Genomic DNA, 26654 nt, shown 5'->3' on the forward strand with positions numbered 1-26654 from the left:
TCAGCTTTGTCTCTTTTGGTACATTAACTGAAATCCCATCAAAAAGGCAAAACAAACTAAGTCAACACCAGCTTTATAGCAAGTGCACACAAAAACATGTGTAGGATATATTAATCAAAAAACAAAACCTCGCCGTCCTTCATCACCAACACTCAGGCAGGTCTAGAGACTATGTCCAAAGAAAACTCTTGCCAACACTCCTCTCCAGAGCTTTTTTGTTTTGAACATGCATTTGGCACTCAAATGTAACTACTGAAATAATACTAAATTCTGAGCTATAGAAAGATGCAGTAATCAAGATTATATTACCACTGATTCTATCAATTTTAATTTAAATGTGCTGTGCTTTGGAAACAACCACCACTACTCTTCTTGTATAAATGAATGTAATGTATGCAGCCTTTTATTTTCTCACTACTCTAGCTTTAACATCACTTCGAACACAGTCAAATATTGTACAAGCTGTAAAATGCCAGGCAGGTACTGCAGAAGCCAACAGGCTCATACTCTCCACAAGGAAGTTACCCCTAGGAACCGGGCTCCATTGTGCTGCTCAGAAAGGTCCAAGAGCCCAACAGCATTTATCAGACAGCAACAAAGCTCGGGGCTTGGCTGAGGAGCTGAGCGCCTCCTACACAGCTACAGCTACCAGGACATACAAGTGCATGGGCACACAGCAACATCACTGGCAGGAAAAACAAATAAAGGTATAAGAGCAATTCAAGAATGGTAAAGCCAGGGTAAAATTCAACAACATACTTCACTATAGGCAGAATAAGTCACACTACTAATGTGCAGGTTGGGATTTTTACAGTATTCTTTTGTATATGTATGTTTCTGAAGGAAACATATCCTTCACTGGTATCCAGTTAAAGTGCAAATAAACCACACCAACAAAATCTATTCCACAACCATTTACCTAAACAGTATCACGTCAGCAGCTTCTGCATGACACACCATCAAGTGTAGCTACACACATGCTTCAGCCCCCTGAGGCAGCCCTAGAGCTAAAATGAACAGACCCCCACTGCTGCCCACCCTTCCCAGGTGTAGCACAAGCATTTCACCAGCCCTGTGAAGAGCCAACCTTCCCACCTGCATTCATTTTAACTTGGATCAGGATCTCTGATCTGGCCTCCTAAACACTCCCTTGTAGCACTTATTTTCTGTGTTGGTAGTTACTAGCACGGGCTTTAACAAAAATACCTCATGGTCAAAAAGTGAATTAAGTGGACTACAAATACAGTCCATCATGGAAAGTGCCATTAATCCTCCATTTCTTAGTTTCTCCTCTGAACTCTTACAGCTTTTATACTGTACAAACAGAAGGGAAACCTACCAAGCTCTATGTACATTTCAGAAGTAAAACTATCTGTGTGTTAATGGAGTTGAGAGTCTATTTCTTTTTTCAAAAAGCAGAAGAGAAGTGGGGCAACCAGATCCTACTGCAGAAACAACACAACATACAACATGCCCTCAAACTCACTCTCTAACACAATTATCCAGCAGCACTTTCTGTCCCTGAACTGTTTACCAGTATTCCATTATTACTGAAGCTTAGCAGACACACTCCCTTGGTCAGCAAGGAAAAAGAACAATGACAGTTATGCTGCCATATTAATATCCTTAACTTTCCAAAAATGCAGCTTGGCAGTTCTTTACTTATAAACTGCCACATTTTAGCTGCTTTTTCATTATTGCACAGAGAAAACAGAACTCAAACATGAAAATTTACACTGAAATAATAATTTAATCCCATTTGTCTTACACCTGAAACCTGTAACAGCCTTCATGATCAGAAGGGGGCTGGGATTTTTTGCTCTGCTTTTAAGGGCAAAAGTCTGGTCTGCTATTTGCTTTCACTTCCTTACATTCACACACATATGAACAGTGTATATGAACATCCACAGATGAACAAAAGAAGCACTACAGCATCACTAAATAAGCATGCTTTTTTGATTAGAAATCATATAAGAAAAAAAAGAACTCAAGGTAAACACTGACCATCACAGTGAAAGTTTAAGCCCATGTAGGAGATCATTAGCATTCTTCCCCACTACTAAACACAGCAACACTCGAGGCAAAAAAGGGAATACAGCTAAAGGAATTTCTGTTCTATACACAAGTCAACCAAATTCAATTAGTCTGAATTATACATCCCACTAGATCACTAACTCTGATGTTACACAACTCAAATATATTTGAAAAGAAATTAACAGATTTTAAAATAGTGTGTATGGAATTCACAGACACTGCAACCAAAAACCTTCCATACAATTTCTACTTTTCCAAAATGTTTTTTACTTCATAGACAATACTTCAAGTCTGGAAGAAAGCAGATGTCACGCAGATGTTTAAGGTTACAGCAACAATTACAAACATGTTGGCCAAGTAGAGCTCATGTGGCACTGCTGCCATGTAGAGATACTAACACAGGCCTCCACTAAAGAGGAACTGAGAAATCTGGGTTCACTTCAAGTAAGTTCCATATTTTGTCAGGTAGTTCAGCTTGGATGCAAGTTCTGAATGTGAAGTGGTAACCATGCAAGGAGCTGATCCAGCTGAATCCAGCTCCAGAAGCACCTGAACTGCAGAAGGGCTCTCTCAGCACACACAAGGCAGGTACACACACGCTTTTAACTAGACTCCACACATCCTCCTGGCGGCCTTGCATAAGCTGCAAAACCAAACCACTCAAAAATAAACCAACCACGTAACATTAGTATGACTTGTGCTACATGAATTAAGACACGAGGTCATCTAAGAAAAAGCCACGCTCAGTAATTATGCTTATAGTGAGTTTTTCTCAGTTCTATACCACTTAATGCTTTTACCAGCAGAGGAGGGAACAAAGGGGCACAAGACCAACACTTCCACAGTTTTTAGGTGCCATAAAGGTCAATGTCTTCTAGTTTAACACCGGTGGGAACTCACTGCAGTACGTACAAAATGGTAGGACTAAGAGTGCAGAATAACTTTCATGATAAGTGAAAACAACGACAAAGCCACACCAAAACTATAAAACCCAGCAACACACAAACAAGGAAATACCGACCTGTGATTATCTTTACAACCAGCTGGAACAGTTGTACCACATTTAAATAACGCCCCGTTTTGACATAACCACTTGATAATTTCACAAAAGCCTCTATGTACAGAAAAACTGTCTATGTACAGCATTTCTGTACACTCAGAGGAATTATTTCAATCTCTGGGACATCCTACAAAAATGCATTAACTAACACAAATAGCTCGATATATTTTTAAAAACGTGATTATGATGATCCTACAGACAGGAAGTAAGAGTTGAATAATAAACGCTTGTTTTGTTTAGCTGAGAAAAATGAATCAAGCTCTAGGGGCTAAAAACTGAAGCTGTACAAGCTTACCTTAAAAAGGCAAGTTCTGCAAAGGCTGTTTGTCAGTCAATATTAACTGCTATATTAGACATAGAGTTATCATAACCTTTGAGAACTGAAGGATTTCTCCTAGATAAATAGTCCAAAACAACGCTGATGGACTTAAGCAATTGTTTAATTCACGGAAGTCTCCTGCGCTCCATCAAGAAGGCCAAATAAACACTGCATTTCTTTGTATTCCTTGAAACTTCAAAAATTTACTTTTAAGAGCTGCCTGCCTTTCCTCCCCCTCCTGCGCCACTAGAGAAGAAAAGATTATGCGTAAAGAACGCTCTAAAGCAATGCTGAATTTAAGGACAGTATCAGTGCATTGTCTAGCTTCCTGTAATTACATTAACCTCAACAAAAAATATGCTGAAGCGTGAGCAGCACAGTCCTAAAACTTCAACCTTCGTAAGACTAAGAAAAAAACAAACACTCCCTTGCCCTCTACCTCAAAAGCCACCTCACTATCGATTCTTACTTCAAGCCAAGCACACCACCGAGGGTGACCGGGTGAAAGCCGTTAACAAAGGAACAACGCTCCCAGCAGCGCAGGCACCAACAACACGGGCTGCACCAACCTCGTGCTCACCTCTAGGCCCGCGTTTGCCAACCCCTTCAAGCCAAAGAATAGGTAAACAAATACAAAGCAAGGGGGGACAAGGAGTGGGAAGGGCGAACACAAATGTGAAGGCGAAGCGCCGCAAACAAAGCGCGGCGCGGGGCCGCGGGCCCAGCAGCGCGCCCCCCCCTCGCCACGGGCGCCCAGCCCAGCCCCGTGCCCCGGCGGCCGGGCCGGCGCCTCCCTCCCTCCCTGCCTGCCCCCTCCCGGCGCCGCCGCACGAGGCTCTCCCTCCCTCCCTCCCGCCCGCTCCGCCGCCATCCGCCCCCCCGAGGGGCCCGCCCGCCGGGCCAGGCCCAGCGCTCCGGGGGACCGCGACACCTCGGGGCCTGCTCGGCCTCTCCCTGCCTCGTACGGCGGTCGCCCCGCGCCCCGGCGAGCTCCAGCCCCGGAAGGGCGGCCAGAGCCAGGGATGGGGCGCGGATGGAGGGGGAGCCGCCGCGATCGCCCCTCACCCGCCCCGCCGCGGGCCGCGACGCCCGCGCCGCCCCTCACCCGTCGGTGGTGCGTTTCTTGCTGGAGCTGTAATCGTCGCCCAGATCGAGGCGGTGGCGCTTGGACATGGCGATGGCGGTCGGTCGGTCTGGCTGGCGGTCGGTCCGTCCGGGTGCGGCGGGCGCGCTGCGCTCCCTCCCCGAGCGGCGGCACGGCGAGGCACGGCCGACAAAATGGCGGCCGGAAGGAAGCGCCGGGAGCGCGCGAGGCGCTGGCGCGCGGTCCCGTTGGCCAAAGCCTCCCCTGGGCGCGAGCCCCGCCCGCCGCGCGCGCGCGCTCCCGCTGAGGGCGCGCCGGGAGAGCCCCCATGGCGGGATCGATGGATCACAGCGTCACCGGGCTGGGAAAGGGCCCTGAGATCATCCAGTGCAAGCGTGCGCCTAGCGCTACCGCCGTAACCACTCAGTCACATCACCCGGTGCCAGATCCACGCACCTCGAGCACCTCCGGGGATGGTGACTCCACCACCTCCCTGGGCCGCTTATTTCAGTGCATGAGCACCCTCACACTGAAAGACTTTTTCTAATATCTAATCTGAATCTCCCTCGTCTCAGCTTGAGTCGATTTCCTCCGGCCGGCTCGCTGCAGGCCCAGCAGAAGAGACCAGATCCGCCCTGGCTGCAGCCTCCTGTAGGGAGCCGTGAGGCTCCCCCTGAGGCTCCTCAGGGCAGAAGAGCCCCAGCTCGCGGGGCCGTCCCTCACAAGACATGGCTTCCAGACCTTTCACAAGCTCTCTGCCCTTCTCTGATCACGCTCCAGCGCTTCACGCAGTGCTCGCTCCCTATCCCTCCAGTCCTGCTCGAGGTTACACCCTTTGCTCAGCTACTGCAATGAGCACAGGCTCCTGCTGCCTGGCTCTTGGAGCAAGGGTGCACTCACAAACATGAAAATAGTCAGGAGACATCACCTAGCAGCAGTGACCTGCTCCACAAGTACAGCCAGCTCAGCAAGTGGGGCTTTGTCCATAGTTTCCAGTTCCAAAGATTTGTTGGAATTACTTCAATATAGTTATTAAAATATTTAAAGTAGACAAATATATAGGTTATTTTCTTTAATAGAAGAACATTTCTCTCCCTAGTTTTAGATAACATAACGGCACACACAGCTCTACTGGAGTTCTAGATGTTAGTGTAATAAAAATAAGATTTTTGTTCTTAGAGTTATCAACCAAAATAAATATTTCTGGAAACTGGAGTTTGAACTTTTCCTGTGAATCCGGAAGTAATTTTTAAAGTTATACTACAAAAAACATTGGAATATCTATGCCAGAGTTTTCCAGAGAATAAACAATACAGAGTAATTCTCTCTATCCTAAATATCAAACTTACTTATTATGCTGTGGTAGTCTACACAGAGCTGCATTGGCAGAATGCAGCTAAGGGAACACTTTCTGCATATCTTTCCAAGTGAGTTTTAAATTATGTCTATCTTAAACAAAAGCAAGTGTACATTGAAATAGAGTACTTGAATAGGACACATTTAAGAAGGGAAAAAATAGTGGCTAGGTCTCCCTGGAAAGTGGGAAGAATGGGAAGAATATAAAAGCATTACATGCATTATTTGGGATGAGGAGCTAGTGCTGGGAGGTTCTGAGAAGGCTGCAAGGGTGCAACAATGGGAGCATGGAGAGCTCTGCAGCTCTCTTTCAGGTCTTTATTTCTCCTCCGTGTGCACACCAGCATAAATCTACTTATGGTCTTGCTCTAGCTTACTCTATGGCCAACATCAGGGAATTTTCTTCTTTAGGAGGTAAGAAAAAAGCAGGTGTCTCAGGTGGTATGAAATCTGAGGCTACAGCTCAGCAACAAATGCAGAAAAGAGGGGAAGAAGATTGTGTGCTAGATGGGGTGAACAACTACTTATGTGCTATGCCCCAGGCATATCCCATAAACCAGTTCACTCTGTTAACAATTGTTAGCTTCCCAAACTTCTGAACTCATCCTCCATGCAACTGTGCTTTGAGCTATCTGACTGCATAATAACTGATTTGGTCCCACCCCAAAGGGTTTACAACATAAGAACTTCCTCCTGAAAGCACACACATGCCTTATTTTGCTAATGCAAATAATCCTTTTAACTTCAAAGGGATTAACAAGGAAGGAGTAGCAAAACTAAGCATGTAGGTAAGTGTTTGCAGGATCACTGCCTAAATATAAGATGAGACAAGAGAAAAAAAGACTGGTAAGCACAAATTGACATAATGGCAAAGTGATAAGCATTACGTCAAAAGCCTAAAGGATGAAAGGAATATGTAAAATAGGGCACATTTAAGCATATTTTCTGCCTTTTCAAATGCATTTGTTAAGAAAGAGGTTTTTATTTCCCCCCCAAGGTCTTTTATATCCATCAATAGAGGTAAAAATCTTGGGTTACTGAAACAGAGCCCATTTGTATGAGCTTGCATCTAACTATCCAGTCTTCTACCCTCTGTTTCTTGCTGCAGCATGATGGGAGGTGCAGGCTGGAGACAGAGATGACACGCACTCAGATGGTCCTTGTGACAAACAGCCTCGAGTTTATCCCACAGCTCCTTTAGAGGAGCTCCAATTTCCCTGGCTTACACATATCATTCAGTGAGGTCTTAGCACCATGCAGCTCTCTGGCCAATGATCCATCTGCATTTTGGGCTGAATGACATTGGTTGAGGGTCCCTGTGTAGATTTGATTCCAACCTCTCCTTGCCCACCCAGGGACTGTAATGCTACAGCTTGCCCTAGTTTTAAAATCACTGGTATCAAAATCCTGTTAGTCAACTTTCAGTGAATATTTCTTTACATTTGGCATGGGCATATTTATTATACTGTTGGGGTTGAAAGGACCATTAACACTTAAAACTGAAACAGTGGCTTAGGGGAATAACATCACGTCTATTTTTTTTCCTGATTGTGCATTGCCTTCTCTCTTAAAGGATAAGCATGGGTCTCAGACCAGCTGTGATTCAGAGACCCTGGAACCTGGGCAGTGCGAGGTTTCTGACAAAGAAGTCTAATGTCACAGTGTTACAGTTTAGGTTATTATTGCCTGAGGCTAATTGCCTCACCCCTTTCTAGAGATTACAGAGTCTGTAAAGCACATGAGATCTATCCAGTCCAGCTTCTTAGGCAAAACTCACCTTCTTCACTGGCTTAAGCTCTAACAGGGGATGGTGAAGAGAAACCACAAACCTCTGTTGCGATGGAAGCCATAATACTGAGCAGTGTGTTAAGACAGACAGCTAAGAAAGGTTAAATCTTCTGAAAGTTGTGTGTTAGAGCTCTAAACCCTGTGTAGTATGTATTTATTTCGTGATATGGCTAGTAGAGGACCCTAAATTAGAGCCTAAGTATGCTCCCAATGCCATGGACACACTTGTGCTGCCACTTTTTTTTTTTTTTTTAATAATTTCCTTTCTAAAAACACATGTAACTCATAATTTTTAATAGATATACAAAACATTATATTTTTAAAAATCCTGCAAAAAATTAAAACATTAAAATTAAATTCTTATTATAATTAGTATTGCAATCACAAAATCTCATGTATGTATATAAAAATGGGTAATACCCCTAGAAAATCATCCAGGAGTCTTAAATGCAAATGTGACAAGCTCTCATTCTATCCTCCCCCACCAAGCCCATGTGAATAAATGGATATTATCCTCATGTTCTGTCATATCATCAGGGAAAGAATCCTTGAGACAAGAACCCACAATCAGAGCATGTTTAAAAAGTCAGACTTCCACATCGTTCAAATTAAAAATATGAAGATGAATACATCAAATGATCTCAATTTCTGCAGTGAAGAAAAGAGGCAGCTTCTCTATAATTACAGAAGCTAAACTTTGCAACACTTCAAGTATATATAAATCAGGACTGAATTGCTCTGGGAAGTGAGCTGTAGGAAGACAGCATGGCAACAGCACTATTGCAGTGACAGCAAACTTTATCAGCCATACAGACACACTTCTGAATTTTGTGAGTGGTTATTAACATTATCCCACATAGAACACACCACTGTGTGGTTTCTGCAGGTCAGAAAGGTCTGAATAATTTCAGTAAGTTTCATAAAGAAGAAGAAAGATAAAGAGAGGAAGATAAAGATTGCAGCCTTTGTATTACTAGAACATTAACTAGAGTAAAAAATCACTTTTTAAAACAAGCCCCATTCTGTAGAAGGAAACATATTGTAGACGACCAGCTGCTATTCAGAGCCCCTCAATCACCTGTTAAGGCCCTATGATCACCTTTAATCCCCTCACAGAAACCCTGCAAGAGCAGGTATTCATTATGGTCTTTGAATAGAAATCAAAGAAATAGTGTAAAAGCAAACCATCACCCCCAAGTAAATTAAATTATATGTCTAATTTATATGAGTTACACAGAGTTCACACATTGTTCTCATAACTTCCAGGTCTTCATGGTTATAGTGGCTTTGTTTAATGCCTTCTGCATTTGGAAACATCTGAAACTAAAGGCTAAAATGTTGCATGTGAAGGCAGTTTATCTTTTAAATTCCTTAAAATCTATGCCAAGTCTGAAATCTTGTGAGAAGATCCCTAAATATAAGTTGTTTTTAGGAAGTAGTAGCTATTTCACAAAGAACTGTTTAAAGGCAGAGAAGATCACAATTTCAAGCATACTGCTTAATCTTGTGCTAGAATATGAAAAGAAAAACCAATGCATGTTTTTCAGCTGGCACTTCTTTTGCAAAGGTCTGATTCTTTCTTGTATTTTCTTTACAAATTTGTCACATTTTTCATTTAATTTGTGTTGAATACAATGATCTCTCTCTTATTCACTTTTACATTAGCTCCTTAAGACTATTTTTAAAAAAGTTCTGTCTTTAATACAATATGTAAATATTGTTTTATATATAACAATATAATAACATAATACAATGTTTTACAATATGTAAAACATTCATATTCATGCCTAAGATTAGCCATGCTGGAACTACCAGTGGTACCTGCTCACTCTGAGCATGTGCTAAATTATTAGGAAATTTATATGCTTAGTTCCTGTTATCTATATAGAGCTTTCACAGTTTCAACAAGCTAAGATTACAAAAAAGCTAATGAGCAGTGAGACAGATGATCTAACAATGTGTGCCTCATGGGCCACTAACATCTAAAGTGGTAAATACTAATCCTTATTTTCAAAATTAGTTCCAGACTAAATTGCAAAATAATAGCCATAAAAATTAAGCCCACTAAAAATCCATCATATCCTGGAACCGGTCTGTAACAAACCCTAAACATTAACAGTCATACCTTAACCCAGCTGGGTGCAATTTTTAACAAACGGCCTTTCTTATTCTTTCCCCATATGATGAAGTCTTTTTCTTCCAACAGTATGAAAAGTCCACTTGCAGAAAAATCCTCAGCAGCAGATGAAAACACTAAAAGTGCACTTAAACTTCTGCAGCTGTGTAACCTTCCTCTTTACAGCTTCTTATCATAAACCCCCAGCCTTGCAGAAGCGAGGTTATTTTATTAGTGTGCATCATTTTTCTACTGCCAGCTCCCATGTGGGAGTAAGAGCCTTAGTATCATCTGAAAACCAATGTAAGTCTCCTAAAGAAGCTGAAAGAAGACACTGAGATTTTGGGGGGAACATGGGTATTAACAAACTGTCGCCCTGTGAATGTAATGATGTTGTCTCTAATGAGCAAGGCTGTTCCCAAAGGCAAAGGAGAAGGTGCTGCTAGAGCTGCTCCTTGTAAACATGAAAGAACCAACACAATGCCCTGGTGAGTGATCTTTGTGGATAGAGCAACTTGGTCTCTCAGCTGCAAAAACAGAGAATGCTATACCTGCAGCATTTATTAAAATTATGGCAGCCGTATCTAGGTTGAAACAAGAACTGCCTTATGTGCCCTTAGGCTTATTTTTGTAATTAGAGTAGTAGTGACCTTGTCTTCTACATATTGTGCCTTTGCAAAGGTGAGCTATGTGTTTGGCCTCTTTCTTGTCTTGTAACTGGGCATGCCATAGGACAGCTGATTTATGCATATGCAGCTTGGATTTATTATGTAAGTGCTGCTTCCTGCCCAGATCTGGAACGTACTAGGGAAGAGGATGGTGGGGAACATGCTGTCACCAAAGTCCTGCTCAGACGTTTTGGGCCTGGACTGCAGAGCAGATAATTTGTTCTGAATGCAGCACCTTGCTTCCAGACTTCATTTTCTTGGTCCCATCTTGATCATCAGTGAACATTTCCATAATGTAGGAGATTCTCCAGAAAAGAGAATGGCTGGGACTCATCTGTTTCTTGGATATTATTCAGAGTATGTGGCCAAAATAAAGCCATACTGACTTAAACTTAGTTTTGCATTCCATGAATGTGAAATATCACTCTGTTGTGTATAGCCTCCTGTAGCATCATGTGTAGTATTTTCATGCACTATATGAATGTGAAATGCCACTGTGATAGCAGCACTTTACTATTACTGTAATCAGAAGAGAGGTAGAATTAAGGGTATCACAGGTAAAGAAGTGATTTATTCTGCAACTTAAACATTTTATTTAAAGTACCTTTATCTATGCAACTGTACATGCAATATCTAACACACAGACCATTCTTGTGTTGTATTTAACATGCGGCAGGTAGCTCCCTGAGTAAATAAGGCTTTTCAAGATTGTGCTGTAGCATGACCTAAGCAGCACCTGACCTTCCTGATGCTGACTGCCCTGCAGTACCCTCTCCCTCACTATGGCACAGTTGTTTGGATAATCATGCAGTGCATCAGGCTGTGAAACCTGATATGGCTAAAAGAACAACCTAGCAACAACAACATAAGTTTCTTAACCTGTTTGGTTTCCCAACAAGGAAAACAGATGGAGTTGCATGGGGACACAGACAAGCAACTGGACACAGGACACTGTGAACTGCCAGAACACCTAAAAAAGTCCATGACATAGCAGTCTGACAGTGCTCATAGTGAATAAAATTCTCTTGAATATGTCTTTGGAGAATCAGGACCAAAGAGTTGTAATGACAATTTTTTTGTAAAAGCAGTTTTTTAATATGCATTTTTACATACCAGATGACCAATCCTACATTAAAGTGACATCTTCCTTGATTTGGATACATTTACATGAATCAGATTAGCTCCTCTCATTCAGCATTTTTTGCAGAAATATTCATGTATTTGACATTAGCTTAATTTTTCATAGATTTCAGTGGAAACTAATTAATAAATGCAAGCAAATTTATGCTGTAGAATCTTGGAGAATTTAATTTCCTTTAAAAGAAGGCAGTGCTGCTTAGCACCTTGTGTGGGAGAGTGATGGGGTAAGGACTGAATCTTCAGTACAAATGCCCTCTGAAAAGTGTTCCTATTCTATGAAAAGCATGCAGTGAAACATGTTGATCTGGGAACAGCAAAGTAGAAAAAAAATTTCAAATCCTCCAAGACATAGCTAAAACACTGCAGACCTTGTAGATAATTTTAAAACAAATGAGACTATATGAACTCATCCTTTAAACAGTGTATCTATTTGGGCACTCAAAAAAAACCTAAAATAAACAGAATAAGAACAAGACTGTCCATTGATAGATATTCATACAGAAGAAAGCTCTAATATCCCTCCTACACATCCTTTATCTCTAAAGTTCTCCCATAGGTGTAGTTTTTATAAGCTTTTTGATCTACTTTTGTCAAATGAGCTGCATTAACCAAGACCTGCTTTTTGCATTGGTTCAAGTCAACCTTTCTAATCTGGACAGAAATGTCTTAGGGAATACTTACATAAATTGCTTTCTTGGAAGATTATGGTAGCAGGAAAGTATTAACAGTCCAGCAGAAGGACATTGCTAGGAAGCTGATGGTAATAATGTCTTCTAATCCCCAGGATGGATCTAGGAGAGGTCTGCTGCTTTGTGATTTATGAATAACACTGCACAACAACCAGTATGGATTCTGCAGGTGGTCTGCTGTAGCTTTATTTGTGACCACAGCATCTACTGTCTCTATTGTGATTGAGAGTAAATGTCACTCTGGTTTAATGCCATGGTGATTAATACTTTTGAATGAAAATGTTCTCAGTAGCTAATACAAAGAAATAGCTAAAAGACATGTCCATAATCTGCTTTTTCATATCTTAAAAAGAAATCACATTCCTGTGCTAATTCCTCAATAGTTAAGGCTGAGATTGGTGTCACTGCTTTCAAAAACTTCTGCTGACTTGATCCAAAAATTGTGCTATTTCATAGGGTCAGTATGTGAAATCCTAATTTATTTCAGCAGGAAGTTGTAGTTTGTCCTATGCACACTTGCATTCGCAAAATCATCCAGTTCTGCTCATGACTATCATCTGGATGCTCCCTGGAGGAACACACTTCCCTAGGTCTATCTCAGTTCCAACATTGTGCTCCCCCACAGGGAAGGAAAAGGAGCAAAGTGAATAAAAGATGAGAATGCCAAGGGAAAAAACAGCAGTGGCTAACAGAGAGAGGAACATAAGAGCTGACAGGGACAAGAGAAAGAGCAGCAGAAACAGGAGAAAGAAGAAAAATGCAGCCTTCTCAGCCTCTTCTCGGACTTTATACAGGGATAAAGATTTAAAGTGAAGACAAAGAGTCACAGGAAGTAATATTGAAAGACAAACCACTTAAGGAAAAGGAAAACTATCACCTTTTTTGGTTTAAGGCCCCCTGTCAAGCATTTAATGTGGAAGCTTGTGTGTCTTCACCAGCGTGCTGGTATGAAATTGCAAACCTCTGACCCATTTCCTTTCCACTGTTCCTCTGTTATCCTAGTGTTTTAAAATGCATATAGCTGCTGGCTCTGCCTGTCCTCAGCAGTCCTCCTGTCTGCTGAATGCACAGGCTTGCACAGGCTGCGTAGGTACACCCACAAACCAACATTTACTTTCAATTACAAGTAATTTGCAGGCTACCAACTCTAAATGACAAAGGAGGGAGGAGCAGAGTTAATATTTCATTGGAGGGAAAAGAAGAATATAGAACAAGTTTAGAAAGAAGGTTGCAGATGAAACTTTGGTCAGGGAAAGAGCAAAGTGGCCATATGTTCTAGGTACAGTAGCACAGATCTCCCAGGAGATGAGCCCAGATGCTATGTGGAATGCAGCTCTGACTTTGTCATTGAGGCAAGTGAGAATATGAAAGAAAGAAGAAACAGGAAAAGAAAGATTCCTAGTCTTAAATGCCACCTAAATCTAATTACCCTAAGCTGAGGCAAGATCAGAAAGTGTTAGCCTAAGCTCTGACCTTGCTGTTCAGTGAATGCAGCTTTCTGAGTTTCATCATATTTTCTTTTGAGATGCCTGTGATGCAATAGATCCCAGGCTGCAGTAATGCTGCTCTTGGTGTTCCTTCCTTCCTGCCCATTTCTCAGTGTGGTGTGTCACACTGAGCTGCTGCACTGTGTTTTTTATTTCTTCCATCAGCTTTCATCTCAATTCAAACAGATCTGCTGCTGTTGTCAGCAGCTCCATAAACCAGGTCTGTGCTGGAATATTACAAGCACTTCTAATTATGAATAGGAGATAAGTAGAGGTTTCTTTATCACTTATTACACTGGTTTTGTACCTTTGAGATTAAGGCTCCCTCCCAGCATGCATTTTGTATTTCTGGATATGTCTTCAGTGAGAGAAATACATTAAAAAAATTGCCACATAATTAAATGTAGGTCTTGCAATCAACATTACAAACTGCCCTTCTTACAAAAAAAAAACACCAAAAAACCAAACAAAACCTACCCAAACCTTCAGCTCTTTCCCATGCCCATCAAAGAAGTTAAGGAAAACAAAAACAAAAAAAATATATTTTCTCAATAGTTATTTTAAATATGCTCAACTGGTAGTGCCTTGGCCTGCAAATTCACTTTGTTACCTTATTTTCTTAGCTTGGAGGAGAACTGTAGACAATATATTCATGCTACCAGATAGACTTCCTTCAGGAATGATCTTCCTGAAAATGTAAGCAGCCCAAGTACAGTTAAGAAGCAAAACCAACACAATACTAAAAGTTATGGATTCCACAATAGTTCTCTAAGAACTAAAAGTTTTTACAAGTCCTAATACAGGAAAACCACTGCAGGAACTCATCAGGTAACAGTATTAAATAGTACCAATTTCCTAAGCCAGCTGTGAAAAGTGAAAATGTGATTCATTCAGACACTGTCAGTCAGGAGCACTGGCCAGGCCATATCTGCAGTCTGTGTCCAGCTCTGAAGGGCAAGTGGACAAAGTAGAGAGGATCCATCTGAGGGTCACCAAGACAGTTGTGGCATCAAGAAGGAGTGGTCAGCCATTGGGAATGAGGGCTTGTTCACTCTGCCCAGGAAGAGCTAAGCAGTAATCTATTAGCAGCCTACCACACTTGAAGGGGAGTCACCAAGGTGACAAGGTGATGAAGCAAAACTCTCCCCTACATTTGCAGCCAGTGTAACAAGGATCTCAGCTAGGGAGGTTTGGACTTGGCCAGGAGGACACTGCAGCACTGGAGCACATTCATACCATTATTTCCCTAGGGAGAAGTGAAATCCATCCTCAGGCTTTTCAAGACTTACATGGATAAAGCCACAGCTAACCTAATCCAGCACTGGCAAGAGTCCCAAGTCACACAGGAGGTTAGACCAGATGATGTCCAAAGGTCCCTTCTGACCAATATTTTCATGACTCTGTGAACTAAAAATAAAACAAAAAGTCAGGACTGCTTCAAGATCAGTTCAGTCATGGCAAAGTAAATTAAGCAGCATCATCGAATTATTGCTTGGCTGGTGTCACTGACATTTGTGGGGAAGTAACTATATTTGAATTGCATAATTCAGAATCTTCAATGGCAGTTTCAGTAAGAGTTCTAGTAATGTAAAGTACATGGATTTTAAATCACATTACCCTTTCAACTCTAGAGATGTAAATTGCTGAGGAGTACTAATGGATAACTTACATCAGAGATGTCCAGGCCAAGTTTCACTTTTACAGGAACTGCATTCTTGATCAGTTTTATCATGCCAGCATGGTTTCTTAGAGCTAAATTTATTTTTAAACAAAAGCACTGAGCAGATTGAAAAATTTATGTCCTTCTAAAAACAAGGCTTTCCAAAGAAATTCTCCATAAGTGAACAGAAAGGAAAAAGCAGCCAAGGAATAAAAAAAAGAAAAACCCTGATTAATGATATTTGCTTGTTCTAGGGTATGATCAAACAGGCCAGCACTAGTCAGTGATAAAAGAAGGCAAAGTGCTGTGCAGACTGCTATATTCATCTGCTTAAAATTCACATGGTCTGAGTTCTAGAATAATTTGCTCCACACCATCTGGCAGACATAAGAAGTGTGAATATATAGTGAGGGGAGGCCATGAGGAAATTTTCTGCATTTCAGTACCATGTAGAAATACTGTATGGAGGTTTGCAACTTATGTTCAATACATTAAATGCACAGGTAAACTGTAAACAATCCAACAAATCCTCATTTTTAAAACACTTAGAAACAAACTTACTACAGTAGTATAGTAGCACTCTTTGTAGCTATTTAGGCTCAGAATATACCACAAACCATGAAATGCAATGAAGCAAGTCAGTACAAGTATTACTCAGTGGTCAGTATGAATTGTAAAATATCATCTATGCCCAATCCAGAGAGCATAACTGTTGTAGCTCTCAGCTAAACCTCTTAGCTTCACTTTTAAGCTCAGATTTTAAAAATTTCTGCTTGCAACAGCAAAAACCTTCTGTGTGGGTCAAGGAGACACCAGAGAAGAAAATACTACTGGTAGATTGAAGCTGCTGTGGGATAGAGATATGTAGAATGAACATGCAGGAAGGAAATATGAAAGCCACTTTCCTAAATGTGTTTCTACATTGTCACTCCAGAGAGCATACTACTCTCATACATTTTACTTTCATACTTTGCTGTGCAGGCTGGGTAGTTTTTTCCAGTTTTGCATAAGGACCAAACTGCTTTCAGCCAAAATGATGGCTGTTTAACCAAGGTATACAATTTTTCCATTGGATATTTTTTTACACTGCAGAAACAATGTTATTGCTATATTTTTAATTATAATGATTTTGTGACTGTGTGCAAGTTTATTCCCAAATAATAGAATGTCAGTTATCAGAGTGAGCAGGTCCCAAAGTTTGTCCTGTCCTTTAGTCACCAAGGAATTCTTAGAGAGCACAGAAGCTCATACTGCATATGGATATGTACCTGTTGTTCTCAAATTTGTGCTTAAAAACCTGTAGCTAATAAGACAGAGAGGAGCAGCTGAGTAGCAGATTTCTCTAACGCGAAGTGCCTGTGACGGTGAGATCCTGACAGATGGGCTCGAGAGGATTCATTTGGGACAATTTTGGATGTTCCTGGTCTGCCAACTTTTCCATCCTATCTAGGAGGCTGCTTCTATCCCATGGGAGCCCCCTGTATGCCTCTGCCACCATCTGCCCCAGGTGTATTGTAGCTGCTGTTCTGACTATGGCACCTCCCACCCTGCTGCCTCTGCCCTTGGAGCGTAACTACAGCAGTGTAAGGAGGGGAACAGGCTCAGCTAGGTATCCTGAATCCCCTAGGAGACAGCTTTAAGGATTCCATCCTCCATAAATCCAAAAATTTGGACCAATAAAATGTATTAATTCTGCCATTAAATCAATACAAGCTTATTGGCTGACTGTATGCTGTCACATCACAAAGAGCAAGAGTTAACCCTTATAAACATCTGTGTCCCAAGGGTGCTGCTCAGCTCCACATCTCAGGTGACCAGAGTGTTTCTGCTTCCCCAGGCTGCTGCCAGGGGTATTTAATTACAGTGATACTGCTATCCCAGTGCTATTACAGCACAGCAAGGCAGTCATAAAGGCTGAGAAAGCATTCTCCTTTCAAGCTTCTGATGTTAAGTGGCTTATAAAGTTTCCAAAACGTGACCTTTAGAGCTCAAATTTATTATGCTTGCATTATACCCAAGACAAATTTAATTAGGCAGTTTAGAAGAAAACCTGTTTACCAAATGTTAAGTCATCTACGTGGTAAAGAAGTTTTTTTTTAATAGCTAAAATAATTCTTCAAATGCAGGGGGAAATTGTACAAAAATATTTTTTTTTTTCTTTTTTCACTTTAGGCATGCCACATGCTGAAGGGTAATCTCATTTCATGCAACCCTTTTTCAGATTTCCCTCTGTCGCTTGCAGTCAGTTTTCTCTCAGAACAGTCTCTGATGGTAATTTCCACATGTTTGCTCTTACTGTCTCAAGTTAGTGTCTGCAACCTGCTCTTGCTAGACCTATGACAAAGCAAGTGGTGGCCAAATAGCATTCTTACAGTGAATAGCATTCACTTCAGCTTAGAATGGGGAAGAATGTCACTGTCTGCAGGGTCAGCCTGTTTGTTCTTATTAGAAAGCTAGCTTAAGTTTTTTTGTAGAGAAAGATGACATTTCAGTGCTTAGTAAACTCCTCTTTAAAAGCTAGATCGAGACAGTCATGCAGGAAACTAGTAATACACATAACAATGATTTGACTTTTATCACTGGTCAAGTAAAAGAAAGAGTTCATGCCCTTTCCATAGCATTTTTCTGGCAGGTGTCAATAGACTACTGATAAAGGTTTGTGCATTTAGCCAGCAGAAGCACTACTGCTTGCAAAGGTGGCAAACCTGAAGGGAAAATGGGACTGGGAAGAAACTGATTCTGCAGTGCCACAAGGTGTGGCCAGCTGGACACTTGGGGTGAAGGACTAAAAGGCAGATGGAGGACATGGAGCAGTAGCTCCTGATGGTTTGAACAGGATAGGGAGCCTCCATCACCTCTACTGATGGACTGAATGCCAAGAATGACAGGGAAATTTATAAGAGTGGGGTGGCTGGTAACAGATGCCCTGGAGAAAAAGAACCCTGAGGGTGATGCACTGTGGAGTCAAGATAAAACCTAATCAGCTGCCTTATTTTTATCTGCAATAATTATTGATAGTTTCTAGGCTATTTTCGTCAGTCTTATAAAACAAAAACCTAGGGCCTGAAAAGCCTACTATGGCAAGCCTTATTTACTTCTAAAATGTTGTTCCTTATCACAGTGCTGAGTGTCTGGGGGCTGGTGTACAATCATTGCAGGAGAAACACTCTTCTGTAGGATCAGGGGCAGTAGCAGTTTCATTCACTCTCTCAATGAAAGCAAGGGACCACTGGTGGGTTGGGCAGACAGATTATAAGACAACTGCTCAATATCTGTACCTCATGGAAGAGGATGGAGTTTGGAAAAATGAAGAAACAAGAGGGCAGGTGAAGATCAAGAAAGCGAGTCAGAAAAAAAAGAAAGAAAAAAAAAGAGTAAGGAAAGCATGATAAAGGATAAGGATGTTTCTATAAAGGAAAAAACAGAATGGAGAAAGCTCTAAAAAGAGTAAAAAATAAACATTAAAGATACCAAAGTGGGTCAGGGAAAGAAGATGTAGAACCTCAGGCTGCTGTGTTTTGTGTAGCTCTGTGTGTATGTTATGCAAATAGACTGTTTTGCATATATAAGAATAATTACAGACAGCAGTTTAAAAATAAATTAGTATCAATTATAAGTATTAGCTAATAGCTCTTTTGAATTAAATCCTTTGTTTATCTACAGGAAAAGTTTTCAACAGATACAACTATGTCTATATTGCTTCTCCCCAGTCTAAGAAGGATGTGCCTCCTGGGGACAACTGATTGGCCTCCAGGACTGATGCAGTTTGCAGCCTTCTTGATGAGGTTGCAAATTATTCCAAAGTACAATAATAGCATGATTTAGGGGCAGGAATATTTCAAACAAGGGTTTCATGGACAGGTCTAATGGCTTGTGTATACACAAACATCACTCCAGGACAAAGTAAGGCACAAGCTTAAATAGAGAACAGTTCTTGTACAATAATTCCTAGTGTAAAAACATCCCCTGTAGCTGAAGCAATTCCTTTTCCAATTCTTAGTTTAAAGTGCTTCCAGAATGTTTAGTGTAACAATACCTGCATTGGTCCCTTCACACAGAAGCACTTAGAGATTAATTTTTAATTATTGTTCAGTTGATCTGGTTTTAGCTGGTGACCTTATAGGTGGAAAAATCCGTGTCCAAAATGTCACACCTGTCTCAGTGTATGTCACCAGACCTGGCTGGCATTGCTTTCAAATGTATAATTAGTCCAGGGGTAAAGAGAGTAGGGAGGAGCAGAAAACTGGGATAAATTGAGGGAGAAAATGGTATACAGTGGAGAAGGAGGTGCAAGTAGCAGCCCTCAGTGGTTTCTCTATTGAAAGTTTGCATGTTTTTCAGTTGCACTGAATTATAAAGTTGGTCTCGAAACTCATGTGTTCTGGATTCCAGATATTTAAAGAACAAAAGAAAAACTGGTAAAGAACATGATACTCACATGGTGATTGCTTGGTACCCAGACTCTAATTACAGGTAGGTTAAGGAAGCATTAAGGAAACATTTCTGGTAACAGCACAGTAAGGTACCACAAAAACAACTCTCTTTACACTCCCTGTTGAGGTCTTGTACTGTAGCCTCACATTTCTCTTCACAGAGAAAACCAAGGCACAATTCTTCCCAAGAATATTCTTCTCTCATTTGCTGTGCCTGTGTTTGCAAAAGTAGAATGCAATGTGGAGATTGTTTACCCAAAGTGATGGTGTTTTGTTTCCTTGGCCTATCAGGGTGTGTTGGGACTGACTTGGCTGACAGTCGCAAGATTCAGAGCAAGGTGTGGGCAGAGGTGAGTGCTTGGCAGATTCAGTTCAGATGTAATGTAATATAGTGCAATACAGTATAGGATAATGTAGTATAATAAATAATTTGCCTTCTGATATCAATGGAGTCAGATGCATCATTCTCTCTCCCCCTCATCGGGGCTGCCTGAAAATACAATATTGTACTGTTGCATGATTCACCCCTAACTTTATGTTTCCTGGAATTTACTGGGGCTCCTACAATTTTAGCACTACTATTATGGATCTTTGATCTTTGGAACTATCTGTAACATATTTAACAAAGATGGAGTTATCTTTTATTTAAGTAATTTAATAACCAACGTTCAGCAGGACTCAAGGTCTGTCTTTGGAATACTTTTAGAGGTATTTTTAAGGACAGAAGGCATATTTACCAATCCATGTAATATAGACATAGCAAGTACGCATGACTACAGTATTCACAGTTTACTGGTAATTTTGAAAACAATTCATGTTAAACAAGTATGTCATCCAATTTCTTTCCAACAAAAGCCACTCAAAATTAAATAATTTTTTGTCTTTCCCCATAATTATTCACAATTTTACTATGTTTAGGTAGTTACAAGCTTATTGCATTGCTGGGACTTCTAGTCCTATTATACTTTATAAAATTATCATTTACTGTAATGGATTTTTTCCTTGTGTCTAGCTTTTCTTGTTAATTTGTGTGCTTGTAACATTCAGTCTATTTGTATCACCACTTCCCATTTGTTTTGACTCCCCAATGTAACTTATTATACATGCAACCAGTATGTGTGATTTTTAATTACTCTATTTTTTCACTCAATCAGGATGGGTTTTAGCAAATATTTTCCTGATAGTGAAAGTAATTTCTTTGGTCTAATCCTGAAATATACATCTATATTTAGAAGGCCAGCAGTAAGTTTTAAAGAAAACCTCATTTATGCAAACAAAAATATTAGAAAAATTTTATCCAAGACTAAACAGAAGAAAAATGTATTTTCCTGTTTAGTAAAATGTATCTACATCCTGTTGCATCAGAATGCTACCCCTAGAAAAAGAAAATTACTGGTGAAAATATTTAATTGCATGTTAAATACAGTTTGTATTATTCTAAGTGTAAAATATGAAATCAAGCATTAAGAATCATTAGCAGTATGTGATAATTAAAGTCTATATGTTGAGGATTTCTTATCTGCAAGTCTAATGTTGAGAGCACATTGGATTTCTAAGACCAGTCATCAGGGACTGGACAAATGATATTTACACTCTTAATTATCCAGTCAGATTAGTGTTTGTGGTGTCTGTAAGTAGGTCACAAACACAGCAATGAAAATTAATTGTGCTACAGAATAGCAATGATTCATATGTTTTCTAATCATAATTCTAGTACTATTTTAAAGATAAGCCTCCTTAAATATTTGATTTTTAAGAAAATCTATTAACAGCATTCAAAAGACATTTTCAAAACAGAACAAAATATCATCCTCAGTGGAAGTAATTTCTCTGCATTTATCCAGTGTTACTTTGAAGTACAATTACTTCAATTTTCAGAGATATGCAGAGTCAGCACTCCATCACTTGTGCTGTCTGTCAGAAATATATGTCCCCAACTGAATTTTGTTATTTTTTAAATATAGCAAATGGGAAGATAGTGTGTCACTAAGAAAAAACTCTGAGCCTATTTTTTAAATCAGGTGTGGTGCCAATTTTAATAGAAATATGCTTTATGCCCACAAATGAAATTGTTTTTCACTATGCTTCAGAGTTCATTACTCTGTGATGTTCTTGCTCTTAGACACTCCTTATAACAGTGCTGGCACAACATGATGCTCTGCAAATGTCAGCAAAGGCTCCTGCCACATGCTGTAGCTGCTGACTTTTTTCTTCATTTGCTCCATAAACATTAGTCTCAAAATCACAACATTTTAAAGCATTACCAACCTCCATGGGTTTATTCTTTCATTACACCCATTTGTTTTAGTTATTACATTAGTTCAATTTCCACAGTCATAGTTACACTAGTGTATCAGCATTTCCCACTTCAGCTGTTTTCAGTGCATTAAAAATTAGTCATAAACACTGTTTCATGATCAAATTTGGCATAACTTGCTTTGCAGGTCAAGCAAACACATTTTTCTTTCACAAATTAAAAGCAAAGTCTGCTTGATCATATTCAAGCCATTTCATTAGTTGGAAAACATTTAGGTTTATTAATTTGGAAACACCATGACTAGTTCTACTTGTTATTTATACTACTGTTAATCCAGAGTAACTCAACTGTATTCAGTACATTAGTCTGAATTTATACCTGTTTTTATAAAAATGGTCCAAAGCTGGCCCCTTTTAGCTTAAATAAATAATGGGTAGGAAAAAAAATGGAAGGAAAAGAAACAGATTAATTAGGAAAAAAATTGCCTGCTCATTGAATGGCCAAAATGAGTGGTGCTTTGATAGCAATACTTGCCCCAGGAAGGAAGGAAGGAAGGCAAATTGCAAATGCAATTCCCACTTTCAGATCTGTATTTCCAGTTCAGATGGGGATTTAATTTATTTTTACTTGAATTACTGGACACCAAGAGGAAACTGGTGTCTTGACAAGCAAAGCTGCCTTTCCTGAGTAAGCATTTACTTCTTACACATATGGAAAGAGCAGTTAATATATAAAGAGGGTTTCTGCACTATGTCGAGTCACAAACCATTCAGGTCACCAGAAAACCTTGAAAGTAAATATTTTAAAGCTCAATAACATTTCACCGGTGCTAAAGGCATTTTCTAAGATCAGGAGCTGCCATGGAGAAGTCTTCTCAAGTGCAACTATTGCTCATGAGCACAATGCTGTGACAGATACAATGGCATTTTAGATTACTTTTGATCCAGGTTGCTTATCTTAAAGCTAAGTTTTCTGTAAAAGGTGGATCAGAGTTACTGTGTTGGAATAGCTCCTCTGTAGGTTCTTAATGTGGCAAACACTGGAGCACCATTTGTTACCAGGAACGTCTCAGATCACTGCACATTACTCAGAGGATTTCAGGATTCCACAGCTGTATAAATCCTTAAATTAAAATTCCTCTAAGGAAGGCAATGACAGTCTTGATGTAGGTGGGTGGGTTAAATCTTCTTTCTATCTCCTAAAACCAAAAGCTTTGCCAGGTGACAGTAGCTACCTCTGCTATTGAGGTGCACTTCTTGGCACCTCTTGGAATTTCTGCATAGTCATGTATCTCTCTGACAAGGATATACCTGTGGCCTTCTGTTTGATGGCTGTGCCACTGATGGATTCCTTCTCCAAGATCCAGCAAGGAAACCCTTCCAACCCAAATGAAGATCAATAGCACTGCACCTGAAGTTTTGATAAATACTTTGATCATCCAATAATGACTAATTACTTGAGGGGAGCGCAGTAATTCTGATGACAGTCATTTATCAAACAAGGGAGAAGAGAAACTTGGACCTTTACAGTGAAGCTAGCCATCCCACTTTACCAACTGTGTTTTGTTTTATACAGTGTAGGCCAGCAAAGAGAGCTTCTCCTACCCCCTTCAGATGAATGAGTAAGCCTCTCTGAAGCCTAGGAAGGAGCACAGAGTGAATGGTGCGGCAAATGATGCTCCTTGTCTACACAGTCCCTGTCCTTACCCAGTTTGATTTCTGAAGGAGATTATCAAAAGACATTAATAAGAAAAGGCCAAAGCACATTGATACTTATAGGAATGGTTTTTACATCTGTAAATGGTGAGCTCCTCCAGCTTTTTGCTGTCTTCTGAAACCCACCTGGCTAAAAAAACTATGAGTACTTCAGATACTCAGATATGGGCTGTCCCTGACTCTGGGGGACCTTGCCAAAGCAAAGCCAGAGTTCTCTTTGCCTTCTGCTGGAAATATAGGATTTACCTGCTGCTCTGACTACTTTTGCCACAAAGTGCTGGTCACACTTCAGCTGCAGTATACAGGCTGACCTGCGGGTGGAAGTCCTGCAGAAGGAAAAGAGACACATGGAGGCAAGTTTCTGTAACACTGAAAATCCAAGAACCAACCTTACCAAGACCCAAACACAGTGTCACTCTGGAGGATACTTTGGAGCAATTATCTTCCTGTCCTCTACCAGAGACAAGGATCTCTTCTAGTGGCAGCTGTGCTTCTATCCTCTCTCGAGGTGTCAGTGAACTCAAGAGAGTGACCAAGTATCAGCTGCACTTTATGGTCTACAGAAAATATCTGGCATCCCTCCCTCGGATGTGTGCAGTGGAGGCTGAAATTAATGCATCAGTCCATAAGCTGCTGCTTTAGTCCATGATCTGGAAGCTAAGGAGGAAATGCACTGCCTATTCTGCCATATCCTTGCAGCAGAAGGCATTGCAGGCAGTGACAATGGTCTTCCAATTACCACAGGAAAATGGAGAAGGACTGGGGGATAGGAACCCTTGGGCATAAGAGGCAATGAGTGAGCACCTCTTTGGTCAGTTCACCATTGGAGATTCATTCTGTCTCCTTTGCACTTCTTTATGGACCTTCCAGGCAGGAACTTAGCTGAAGCCCACAAGATCTCATACTATGTATGCACAGACAATAGTGAAATGTTTTCAGTTTTAGTGTGATAACCATAGAAGTTGGAAGCCTCAGAGAAAAACTGCATTGCTTTGAAAGGAGAAAAGATTGCACTTGATCTCTTCCTTTGCATGGAAACTGCCTCTGGAGCCAGCTGGCCACAATATACAATACTCCAGAAAATCTAAGTGCAGATGACAATTCAAATTTCAAATGCTAGGGACTGTTGTCACCCTGCAGGTCAAACACCTGGAACAGAGGAGCATCTACAGCAAGGATACTTTAAAGCTTTGTTCATACATCAGGTGCACCTTGATAATAGATTGGGCACTATATTTAGCTGAAGTGAACTTAAATTGTCCCAAGACAGTTCTCAAATCAAGCTTTATATATACAGGTATATAAATCACTTGTTACCTCTAGCACAAGAAAGTGTATTGATGAAGACATTCAGATTACAAGCCTTCGACTTTACTTTCTAAGGTTGCTGGTTATTATTCTGGCATATTTTTGTGGCATTGAGCCTACTGTTCCTCAGAGATCAATCTATAAAAGCCCCAACCTCATTCTAGTTAACAAGGTATTGATGCTGTAAGAAGTATAGTGGGGAACAAAGAAGGAAAAAAAAGTGCATGCATGAAGATTCCTCTTACAATTCCTGTATAATTTCCATCATAATGATAGATAAGTAAAGAGATAATATTGATAGAGCTAGCAAGCCAACAGCTCTAATGGATTCTTGTTAGACTGGCAATAGCCTCATCTCCCAGCTCAGAGCAACCACAGAGCTGAGTGGTGGTTGCCTTCTGGACACAGATAGACAAATTACACACCTGGTTCTTTCTTAGTTTGGTTGGCATAATGATTCCTGGTAAGCCAGACAATAGGGCTGAAAAACCAGCTAAAGACTTGGGTGAGACCGTGGTTGAGACCATGATGTGAGGCCTCTTTCTTTCTTAGGCTCTCCTTGCTTGGAGACACTCATTTTGCCTTGGAAATCAACTTTTACATAGGATGGTTAAAACACACTAAAGTGATTACATTATGAAGGGTCTAGTCAATTCAGATCCCTGGATATAAACAAGTACCCTTTGTTGTGGCAAATGAAATTATGTGAGAGCCATTATCCATGTGTTTAACTAAGCACCACACAGCCACTCACCCACTCCATCCACCAGTGGGATGATGTTATTATATTGCAAGGGTTCTACTGTTATTATATTGCAAAGGTTCTGTATTGCCAGTTTTGTACCTCCTTGATGTTTCTCACAGGCAACTCCTCTAATCACTGACTCTTTCTTCACACAGCAGGCAACTGACTCCAGTTCCCTTCAACCAACAAATCCACTCTTTTATAAAACTCTTCTTATTGGCTACAGCTGTGGCCTGTTAAAGTCGGCCTGTTCCCAATCTCTAGTAATTGGCTCAGCTGCAACTCCTTAAGGGTTAAGATTCCTTTCTATACTGCCTTTATTTTCTTATATTGAATCCCCCTACAGGATGAGAATGAGAAGGGGTAAAAGTGAAAAAGAAACTTGTGGGTTGAGATAGGAACAGTTTAATAATCAAAATTATATAAAAAAGAATTTGTGAAAAGTAAGGAAAATATGGGAAAAAGATAACAAAGACCAAGGAAGATAAAACCCTAGAAAAGTCATGATGCCAATGAAAACACTCACCACCAACCCACTGGTACTCAGCCAAACGCTGAGCAGCAGCCCACCCACTGAACTTCCTTCTCTCCCATTTTTTATATGCTGAGCCTGATGCTGTCTGGTATGGAATATCCATTTGGGCAGTTGTCAGCTGTCACAGCCATGTCTCCTTCCAATATCTTGTGCACCTCCAGCCTGCTCGCTGTTGGGATAAGGTGAGAAACAGGAAGGCTTTTTGCCACTGTGGAAACACTGCTCAGCAGTAGCTAAACCATCTCCATATCATCAACCTG

General features: G+C 40.6%; 1 protein-coding gene and 1 long non-coding RNA gene across 2 annotated transcripts in view; both read right to left on the reverse strand.

The window, feature by feature from the left end:
• DHX15 (DEAH-box helicase 15) overlaps positions 1-4707 on the reverse strand; it is a 43589-nt gene extending 38882 nt beyond the window's left edge. The window contains exon 1 of the mRNA XM_064711891.1: positions 4519-4707. Coding sequence (XP_064567961.1) covers positions 4519-4586 — 68 coding nt within the window. The 5' untranslated portion in view covers positions 4587-4707. The remainder of the gene's footprint in view (positions 1-4518) is intronic.
• Positions 4708-22611: 17904 nt separating this feature from the next.
• LOC135447483 (uncharacterized) lies at positions 22612-26067 on the reverse strand. Its single transcript, XR_010440159.1, has 3 exons — positions 25959-26067; positions 24053-24132; positions 22612-23501 (listed from the first exon to the last, which is right to left on the reverse strand). It is a non-coding gene; the product is annotated as an uncharacterized LOC135447483 (long non-coding RNA).
• Between the last annotated feature and the right edge of the window lie 587 nt (positions 26068-26654).

This window comes from Zonotrichia leucophrys, chromosome 4, assembly GCF_028769735.1.
Source record: "Zonotrichia leucophrys gambelii isolate GWCS_2022_RI chromosome 4, RI_Zleu_2.0, whole genome shotgun sequence".
In the NCBI taxonomy this organism is placed as follows: Eukaryota; Metazoa; Chordata; class Aves; order Passeriformes; family Passerellidae; genus Zonotrichia; species Zonotrichia leucophrys.